The 11376-nt window shown below is 37.8% G+C and overlaps 1 protein-coding gene across 1 annotated transcript; it reads right to left on the bottom strand.

Moving 5' to 3' along the window:
* Positions 1-910: 910 nt before the first annotated feature.
* Positions 911-10804, bottom strand: LOC149812951 (GDSL esterase/lipase 7-like). The gene is made up of 5 exons (XM_089991020.1): positions 10570-10804; positions 10329-10459; positions 7579-7827; positions 6944-7199; positions 911-1131 (listed from the first exon to the last, which is right to left on the bottom strand). Exons 1-5 carry the CDS (start codon positions 10802-10804, stop codon positions 911-913), a joined length of 1092 nt encoding a protein of 363 aa, XP_089847146.1.
* Positions 10805-11376: the final 572 nt, after the last annotated feature.

Here is an 11376-nt window from a genome sequence, read left to right as displayed (position 1 = left end):
AACACTCAAAGCCCATGTAATTTCAGTTTCCTAGTTTATAGGATTTGCTTTTTGTTAGTGGAGTCTCAAAAGTTGAGTTACGTGTGGTTTCTTTCCTACCTTTTAGCTCAAGTTTCTATTTTCATGTAAAGGCTTTTGCCTTCTATAAATAGTGGTACTTCTCATGTTAAAAGTAGAGTGTATAGAGAGAGGAATGGAAATTCGTGAATAGCAATATTTGAGGTTTTTACTTTTCAAGTCTTGTATTTGTGCTATTTCATGTATTGCACTTTTTGCCTTTATCCTCTATTTCCCTCATCGCGAGGCTTGTGCTCACACAAGGCAAACTGGTCCTATTGGATCTGGATACTTGATTCTTAACACTGAGTATCTTCGCATCCTTTCACGGAGGGTGGGCGTTGGATGTCTAACATCCATTCATCTGCTCTAAGAGAAAAAAAGGTCCTTAATCTTATGGATCTCCGAGGTGGATGGTTCTGCGTTTTCTTTCGTGGGCATTCGCAGAGTTAGTGATGGTTCTGAGTTTTCACTCTTGCTTTTGAGAGAGAGAGAGCATTTAATTATATATATCCAAAGATAGCTAATCTTTATTAATGAAAAATGAATGGATGTTGAATGATTATTGAATCAGATACATCCATACAAATTGAATTACATATTCTGTGCCATTAAATACCGAACAAGATGGCAGGTGTCAGGAAAAATGTGAAAGCGCCCAGAAGTAGTCTTCCATAATTGAAGATGGCTACACATATTTATGAATATCAACCCGTCCAGTCAGAGACCCTTGACACAAACTTAACATTGATGAGCGACTTGTACTCCGGGCAAGTGAGGGCCAAAGCCACAAGCAAAAATTGACAACAATAGGAAAGACAATCTCTCTCTCTCTCTCTCTCTCTCTCTCTCCTTACAGCCTTGCCAGCTGCAGAAGGCCAATTGGATAGCACTGACTTGATGTCTCACTGTAACAACTCTGGGCAATGATCTTATTTACAGCTTGGGTTGGGTGGAAGGCATCCCAGAACACATGTTGATCCCTGTCCTCACATGGCTTCTCTAAGGGCAGGCAGGTGAGGGTCCCACCATACCTGCCAACTCCACAGCAGGCCCTGTTTGCTACCGTGAACCCTGCAAGCCAACGCCATTAAATTTCAGAGCAGCTAACTGCTTGTTGGTAATACAGAATGCAGAAATTTTTCACAAGCAAAATATGTTTGATAATTACCAAAGTGTATCACAAACCAACTTAAGAAAAAGCTCTTTTGTTGTTGGTTTCTGGCTCCATGTTTAAGGCATGAATTTAGCTAGTGTTTGGTATCATGTTAAACATGACCAGGTCCCTAACTTCAGTGTTTCAACAATGGGGGGGTGGGGGGTGTTATGTTCAATTCTTTAATGCATATGCACCATGGTGCTAGCAGCGGTAAGAATGAGGTACAAACGTTGAAGCTGATGGACTTTGCCACAACTGTGATAAAGGAAAAGTGTAACTTCAAAGTACTATCAGAAGAAATGTTATATATATGAACTTGGTCGCAGGGGTGGAGCTAAGAATCGAAAGTAGGGTGAGCGCAAATTCATAATAAAAAGAAGAAAATTAAGCAAAGAACATAAAAAAAAAAACTAAAATGTTCTATTCAAATACCTTTGTCAGATACCACCTGATCTCTTAGGAACTGAAACTTCTAAGAGAGAGAAAGGGGTGCAGGGAAAAAGTAGGGTCTGGGTGGTGCCCACCTTGACCGGATCTTTCAAAGGGTCAGGGTGAGCACTGCTACACTGCCCACCCTGATGTAAACCCCTTATTTAGGATTTTTGGGTCAGGGTGCCCAAATGTGGCTCCTCGCTTCCTCGGCATTGCATGCGCCAAAAACATCCAAAAATCCCGTCTTGGATCTCATAATTAATAATGTTGTTAAAGAAACAGTGGGGCCCACCCTTTTACTCATGTAATGTGTTTGGACAAGTTTCTCCCGGAGAACCTTCTCCTTTATCTATACTGTTGGATTAATTCTAATCCAACGGTTTAGATAAGGTTTAAATTGTGAGAGCTTTTCTTTATAAACGAAATAAATGAGATAGGATGAGTGACAGTTTTCAAAAGTGAAATCAATGAGAAGAGTGACAGTTTTCAAGGATGAAATCAATGAGTTCCTCTCTCTCTCTCTCTCGTCCATATGTAGACATGAATCATGTGGACGAATGACATGAATGCATAAAATGGATATGCATGCATTCATGTTGATCAACTAACTTTTTCTTAAATTTATAGAAAACATGTTTTTCTTTGTGTCTCTCTCTTTCATGTTTTATAAATGAATGCATGGCCATAAATGCATGATGAATGATGGAATGGATGCATGCTCTCTCAATAATGATATTGATGCATGATGACAAGTTGATAACAATGAGAGATGGAGAAAATTAATGTTAATCACTTATTTAATTAATTACTTTGAAATCAACCACCACTCACTCTTCCTTCATTTAGTTTTAAGAAGATATTAATAAAAGAAAATAATTGAAATTAATAAATCCACCCCCTCTTTCATTTACTTTTTGAAAGCCATTAAAGTTGGAAAGCAATACAAATTTCAATCTTATTTAAGCAGTTGGATTGAAAATAATCCAATGGTACAGATGGAGTAGGTGCTTTGGGAGCATATATATACATATATATATGAAAATTTGTTTCACCTAACCATCCATAAGGTGTAAACAATGCTATTTTTTTTATGTTTCAAGCAAAGTTTGGTAAATCTGACCCCACAAATGTGTTCAATTAATTTGCTAGGAATCAATTGCTGGATTGTGTTTATTAGATGAGAAAATATGATTTTTTGATTCTTTAAATTTTATAAAAAATATTGAATTTTAAAGCCTTATAAAAATCTGCTCACGTCATAGTGAGATTATCCAAAAGCTTATTCTTATTAATCACACCATATAAATCACATCTATATGGTTAGATTCCAAGAAAAAAACTAACGAGTTAAAAATTAAGACTGTATGCACCCTCCTACCATTAGGAAGAATCAATCACTATATATATAGTTTTAGAGATAGGTTTATGGATGTCAATGGGATGGATCTAGGCATTACCGAATCTGAATTAATCGGATCTGACCTAATCGGATTTGGATTTGGAGTTAGATGAAAAAAATAGAACTGAATCTGAATCCGACTAGTCCAAAATCCAATATTTACACTTAATCGGATTCGGATCTTAGACGGATTCAGGTTTTAATCAGATTCAGGTTGGATATCGGGTAACATCCGACCTGTTGACATCCCTAGGGCTTTGACAAAACAACAACAACAAACAACAAACAACAACAACTACGCCTTCATCCCAAAACAATTGGGGTCAGCGATATGAACCAAAAAAGAAAATCATTTTGGGTCTTCCACATGAATCCTTTTCCTCCAATCATTTCTATCCAATGCCATGTCTTCGGTGAGGTTCAAAGCATTCATATCCTTTCCTATCATCTCCATCCAAGTCTTCCTAGGCCTACCCCGACCTCTTTTAACTAATATATTTTCCCATTTCTCCAACCTTCTAACTGGAGCATCAGTAGGCCTTCGTCGAATATGTCCAAACCACCATAAACGATTCTTTTGCATCTTATTTTCAATGGGTGCAACACCTACCTTCTTACGTATCTCCTCGTTCTGAATCTTATCTTTTATTGTATTTCCACACATCCATCTAAGCATCCGCATCTCAGCTACACTCATTTTTTGAATATGATGTCTCTTGGCAGTCCAACATTCTGTACCATATAGTAAAGCGGGTCTAATAGTCGTCCTATAAAACTTTCCCTTCAACCGCAATGGCATTCTATGATCGCACAACACTCCAGTTGCACTTTTCTATTTCATCCACCCAACCTTTATCCTATGATTTACATCTCCATCAATTTCTCCATACTTTTGAATGATGGATCCCAAATATATGAAATAATCATTCACCGGTATTTCTTGCTCACCAAGCTTCACTACACTCTCATCACTACTTCGTTGCTTACTAAACCGACATTCCATATATTCAGTCTTACTCTTACTCAACTTAAAACCTCTAGCTTCCAATGTCTGTCTCCATAATTCTAATTAACTTAGCATTAACCCCATCTCTAGACTCATCAATCAAAACAATATCATCAGCAAACAACATACACCACGGTACATTTTCTTGAATTGATCTCGTAAGCTCATCCATCACTATCGCAAATAGGAAAGGGCTTAAAGCAGATCCTTGATGTAACCCAACCGTTATCGAAAAATTGGTTGTCACCCCTCCACAAGTGCGGACATTGGTTACTACTCCTTTATACATATCTTTAATTATACTAATGTACTTGAGAGAAACACCTTTCTTCATCATTGTCTACCAGAGAACGTCCCTAGGTACTCTATCGTATGCCTTCTCTAAATCAATAAAAACCATATGCAAATCTTTGTTCATCTCTCTATATCTTTCAATAAGTTGTCTAAGAAGATGTATAGCTCCCATAGTTGATCTTCCAGGCATAAAACCAAATTGATTCTCCGATATCATGACAACTTTCCTCAACCTAGACTCAATCACCCTCTCCCAAAGTTTCATAGTATGACTCATGAGTTTTATACCACGATAGTTTGTGCAATCTTGTATATCACCCTTATTCTTATATAAAGGCACCAAACTACTCTTCCTCCACTCATTAGGCATCTTATTTGTTCGCCAAATCAAGTTAAAAAGATTTGTCAACCATTCTAAACCTTTCTCTCTCAAGCATTTTCAAGCCTCGATAGGTATACCATCTGGGCCAACTGCCCTTCTTGATTTCATTTTCTTCAGAGCCTCTGCAATTTCTTTCTTTTGAATCTTGCGCATGAAGTCACGATTTATCTCATGAAAAGGAATGGAGAAGTCTCCAAGATCCTGAGCATGACTATCATTAAATAGCTTATCAAAATAATATTTCCACCTCTCCTTAATCTCCTCATCTTTGACTAAAACCCTTTGCGTTTCATCTTTGATACATCTAACCATACCCAAATCCTTCGATTTCCTATCTCTCATCTTTGCAAGCCTATAAATATCCTTCTCGCCTTCTTTGGTATCCAACTTGTCATAAACCTCCTTATATACCTTAGCCCTCGCGTTTCGAACAACTTTTTTTGCTTCCTTCTTTGCTATCATATACTTCTCCAAATTCTCATTATCACGACTCTTACTTAGATTTCTATAACACTCTCTTTTAACCTTAATAGCTAATTTGACATCCTCGTACCACCATGATGTATCCTTACCTAGTGGTGCACCGCCTTTAGACTCACCCAATACCTCCTTAGCCACTTTTCTCATGCCACCCGCTATCTTATTCCACATTGATTCTGAATCCTCCTCGAGACACCAATCAGCTTCCTTAACTACCTGCTCTACAAACATTCCTTATTTAGCTGCTTTCAGTGCCCACCACTTAATTCTTGGATCTATCCTATGTCTATCCCTTTTGTGGCATTGTCTAATTCTAAGATCTAAAATTAAGACTCTATGTTGTGTAGCTACACTTTCTCCCGGTATAACCTTCCAATCGATGCAACAACCCCTATCTCTCTTTCTAAGTAGGAAAAAATCTATCTGACTCGTATTAACCCCACTTTTAAATGTTACTAGGTGAGACTCCCTCTTCCTAAACCAAGTGTTTGCTAAGATCATATCATAGGACAAACAAAAATCTAAAATCCTTTCTCCACTTTCATTTCTTTCTCCTATACCATAGCCTCCATGGATATTCTCAAATCCATCCCTACTAATGCCTACATGTCCATTAAGGTCACCGCCGATGAAAAGCTTTTCTCCATAAGATATCCCTTGTACTACTCTATCTAAATCTTTCCAAATTTGATGCTTAATGGAATCATCTAAACCTACTTGAGGTGCATAAACACTAGTAATATTAATAATATCCGTACCTAATACTAATTTAATAAGTAAAATTCTATCACCCTTCCTACGGACCTCAACTACATTATCTATAAACTGATGACTCATAACAATCCCTACTCCGTTCCTATTCCTATTTATTCCTGTATACCAAATCTTATATCTCCAAGGTTCTATCACTTTTGCTTTCTCACCTACCCATTTGGTCTCTTGTAGACATAAAATATCAATCTTTCTCCTACACATAACATCTACTAACTCTACCAACTTACCACTTAAAGACCCTATGTTCCAAGTGGCTAACCTAATTTTATGGTCTTGAACTAACTTCTTTACCCCCACCCGTCCAACAAAGTGAGAGAACTCTTGCCTATTTGACACCACACCCGGGCGCCGGTGTGACGCGTCGCTTCTGGGCGACGACCTAGCAACCCTTGCCCATTTATCACTGCCTCCGGGCCTAGAGAGTACAGCGCGTCGCTCAGTAGGGAACGCCCCAACGAAATTCTCATATTGGTTCATTTTCATAGGGCTTTGACAAACTTTTTTTTTTTTATAAACTGTCTGTAAGGGGGCATCTGATTCATGCTCCATGTGAAATAGGCTTCTTTACTCTAAGGGGTGAAAAAAACATATTCATGAAAAACACGTAGTGGGTTCTAGAAAATAAATGTAAAAAAAAATTTATTTTCCATCGAAATGTGTTCAAACCTTCCCTGCTGGGAAAGCACTTTCCCTCATGGGCCTCCCTTTCAAGGGAAAGTGGCTTTATTTGGGTGGGTGTTGAACAAACACGGCATAAAGGGAAAATATCAAAGCAACAACTTTCTCCATGGAAAATGTTATGAATGCAATGAAACAGTCCTAAGCATGTCTCATGTCACGACTGAAGATCCACTCGAACCATCAGTTGTTGGATCAAAGGCCAACCCATCTAAGGCTAGACGAGTCATGTGCTCAACGGTAAGCTATTCTAGACGTGTATGTGGTATTCCTCTTACTTACCATATTTGTAAGGATTGGAAGCTATATCCATGAAGATGTCATAGACATTATGATAGACGAAGTAGGATCCGGGGAGTACTGTCGAGTTGATGCTCTTTGTTAGCTCGTACAAGTGTCTGTTGAATGAAACAATATACTGGTTTACGCGGTCGACGCATCTTCCATCAGTGTCAGCCATGGCAAGTTGGCTGGGCATGCATCCCAGAGGCCCAAGGTTAACAACTATAATCTTCCTTGCACCCAAACTGTAAAGCCTCTGCATAAACACCACCAGCAAAACAAGATTAGATTATGTATAACATGTTTCTATCATTATTGTATATAGCCTAAGCAAAACTGATTGAAAAAGAACAAGCTTTAAAACTTGAGATCAATTTACATTACCTATTAAATGAGTTAGAAAAAAGCCAACTCTGGATTTGACTTAGCCTTGTATTGGAATTGTAGGGCTATACTGGATCTTGGAAGACCCAGCTGGGTTGGGCTTAATTCTCTCCAAAGTCTGTGTTTCAGTATCAATTTGAACATGGCCCAAACGCCATGTTTAGTTCTATCTAGACTCTTGAAAGTTCTTGAAAGTAGAGTGCACAAAAGTTGGTAGCCACACTCATGAGGATCAAAGAAAAGGAGATTACCTTCATCTGTTGGAAGTAGGTCTGGACCAAGAGGGCAGCGTAGGTGTCAGGGTCGTAGAGCAGGCTAGAGGTGTACATCTTGGGCATGAGGTAGTTGTTGATGTAGTCGTTGCTCCCAAAGACCAGAACAAATATTGATTTTGCCAGGTAGTTTGACAGTGACTGGGGATCTTGGAACAGTAACGAGTACTCAAAATTAAGGCTCTTCTCAAATAATACCAACTGCTGATTAAATGAAACCCTAGCCACCTGCATTTTTAGAATTCATTTTCATGAGTCAAACCTCTAAAGTCATTTATTTCACACGTGCTGCTGCTCATACTTCATTAAAGGATGGTGAACGTTTAATATATATATATATATATATATATATATATATATATATATATATATATATATATATATATATATATATATATATATATATATATATATATTCTTGAATGAAATTAAAAGAAAAATGTGTACAAGAAGTCATCAACACATGCTATACAGTGTGTGAAAGTTTAATATATTATTTACATGTGTGATGCTGACCCGCCTCATATAAGCTGCAACATGGATCATCCCATCAAAAGGTTGCATGGTCACACATACATATATGAGGAAACATTTGCTATTCTTGTGGGTTCCAAACCTCATAGTTAAAACTCATAAGAGGAGCTCGATGTGATCTAATCTACCTCATGGACATGTTTCAACATCAAAATAGGAGATGGGATCATGTCAGTGTGAATACGGACAGAGCTCCTTTGGATGCTGTTGATCTCAAGATGAACGGCATCCAAACCTGTACGGATGAGACGCCCATTACTTGGATGAGCCCTACGTTTTTTCCCGATGTCGTTCGTGTTTAGGAAGAACGGCATCTGAATGGTTTAAAATGAACGGCTAACAATGAGCCTTATTCACTGTTGTCTGTTGGCGTTCATTTTTTAGATGAACGGCATCCAAGGAGTGTCAGAGGTGCCTCTGACCTGATCTTCTCTCTCAAAATAGCCGGGATATCATTTTTTTTCAATATAAAGAAATGAATTTTTAAGGGTTGAAAATTCAGTATATTGTCTGCCATCGGTTTTTTTAACCCCTATACAATCTGACATATACATTGGATTGGAAAAATATGATTTAAGGGTAGGTTTTTTACATATCACATCTAGAGGGTTAAATGTGTAAACAAAATTAAAAGTAAAAAGTTAAGAGTTTTTTCACTAGAGAGACTGATACCCACTAGTCGAGCAAATATATATATATATATATATATATATATATAATTTCATGCTTGGTAGCCAAGTGGAACGCTCAACCAAGCCACGCTTGGTGTTCCTATTGAATCTTCTTTCGATGGTAAACAACAAGAAAATTAGTATGTGTGTGAGTGTGATGAATCAGGCACAGTGATATACATGATTGGTTCTTGAACTCACTTTAGCTTTGAACTATACAAATATGCTCAATAATATATAAATAATGGGCTCGGTCTCGCGATTGTTTCTAGTTGTGCATTTACTGCACCACAAGTTAGGGTTGCAGTTATCAATATAAAAAACTTAAATGCTATAATTACTCAAGTCTCAGATATCAGAAAGTTTTGGTGTCTACCTTTGGGGTACATGATAGTCCATGAGGACTGGGGTTTACTTTGGAGACTGGAAAGAAGCAAAGGTATTGCAGACTGACCATTATGGGCCTCGATCCACATTATTGCAGTGGATGATGTCAAATGTGCTGTTCTTCTAGATCAAACACCAAAGTTGGCGTATAGCTAACAGCCACTTTTAGCGTTTTGCATTTTCAAGGACGCATAATGCAGTGTAGTATTGCAATGAATGTTACAATCGTAATCCTTCAAAAAGAAAAGGGGAGGGGGAGGGGGAGAGTCATCTTATATATGAAAAAAACTAACCAAGAGGTAAAGGTAAAAAGGCTCTGAACTGATCTAGCAAACCCATATGCATGCTTTCCATTTCTAAAAGAGTACGTAGTAGAATATCTCAACTGGTGGGAAATACCTTTTCTCTCTTTTTTTTTTTAAACTGGGGAGAAATACTGAAATAAAGTATTTGTGGAGGCCGTATCTAAAAATGCAGTGTGGGAAGAGAAAAAATGAAATGCAGTGTCAAAGAAAAGTTCTGTGCTTAAAAAAACTGGGAATTTTGAAGGTCAACCACCAAAAATAACTTAGGCCCTTTTATAAGTGAATAAAAAGAAATTTGATACTCTAATAAAAGAAATTCATACTCCTCTCTCTGTATATGTATATAAATATTTGGGGATAGGCAGCTATCTCTGTGAAGAGAGAAGAGAGAGAGAGAGAGAGAGAGAGAGAGAGAGATCATTCTCCAGTATATATACTTTTTCAGGAAAAGAAAAAGACAAAAGAATTTAAGCAGGAGATCTTATACAGTCCCAGGGGAATAGCTAAGTTAATTACTTGCGAAAAGACGCCCAAATTTTTCATGAATTATGTTACAGTGAGCAACATTTTTGAAAGATGGTATCCAATGCTCTCAATGGTGAGGGCAATCCATCTCAGACATAGATGTCATTTGGTGTAATTTGATACAGCTGCTGACAGCCAACCATAGGGTGCTCGTTGCTTGGTTCTGAAATATCTAAATTGAGGATTTCTTATGTAGGATAATCACTCAGCATGGTGGTTTTTGTTTATAGTGATGCATATAAAATAGAACGTAAGGTCATAGACTCATAGTAAAAGAAGAGAAGAAAGTCATGAATATATCAAGTACATAGTTTTTGCCGGTTTCGTCGAGGATCCCTGCTGCTGCTGATGCAAAGTTCACACCCTTGAGAATATCGTTGGTTGCTTTTGTTTTTAGACTTAGGTAAGGTGGCACCAAGGGCAAGCCCAATGCCAGAGCTACATTAAACATAAAAGTCGATTACACAATAGAAAGATACAAAGCAAGACGTTGCAAAACATTACTATGAAACATAAAAACATACAAGAAGAATGCTCATCTAAAATACCTGCAAAATCTACCACAGTAAGTCCATTGCAAAACCGGCCAGTCGGAAAGCCAAAATCGATGCCGTAAGGCGGGTAGTTCGCTCGAGCAATGGATGGAATGTAGTTGTTGTTCCCGTCGTCTATCAATGAGTCGCCAAATATAAACAATGCCGGCACAAGCTCTTGGCCTGTGAGTCTTTTGATGAAATGAAGGAGAGGCAGAAGAAGCAGGAAAACTGTAACCCTTCTCTCCATTTTTGCTTCCTCTCTCTCCCTCTCGTTTTCTCCGTCTTATAGCAGCTACCTGTGTTTACTTATCTATGTTCATAAAAGAACAATCCTTTATAGTTTTAAATAGTACGAAAAAAAATGAAATCATTTAATTAGTGTAGGTGTATTAATGATGCAACAGTAGCTATACTGATTAATTTATCACGCGCTTCCTGAACCGTCTCTCAAAGAATTTTTTTCATTCTTCGGTTATCCATGAAAAGTTTGAAATAAAATGACTACAATTTTAGGTATTCGTTTAATCTTGTGAGGTCAGTGTTCAAGGCTCCTTATTTTGGTGGGGTATATGATACCAGGGCTCACTGAGGGAGAGATGCAAAAAGAAATATACCCTTAGCCAAGTGTTATATTGGGTTAATTATCTAAAGTCTTTTCTTTGAAGGAGAAGGATGGATTGTTAGTGTGAACCATTTAGAAGATATAATTGGACATGCCTGCCCTAGCGGATCTTTTGGCCCGACCCGGTCAGCCCGATCCATTAGGCCGGGCCAGCCAGCCTATTAATGCTTATACTTTCTTTATGTACATATTCGAAC

This window comes from Nuphar pumila, chromosome 16 (assembly GCF_984573655.1).
Source record: "Nuphar pumila chromosome 16, dmNupPumi1.hap1.1, whole genome shotgun sequence".
Taxonomy (NCBI): Eukaryota; Viridiplantae; Streptophyta; class Magnoliopsida; order Nymphaeales; family Nymphaeaceae; genus Nuphar; species Nuphar pumila.
Note: the sequence above shows the minus strand (reverse complement) of the source record. Positions and strands in the feature narration are given on the sequence as shown.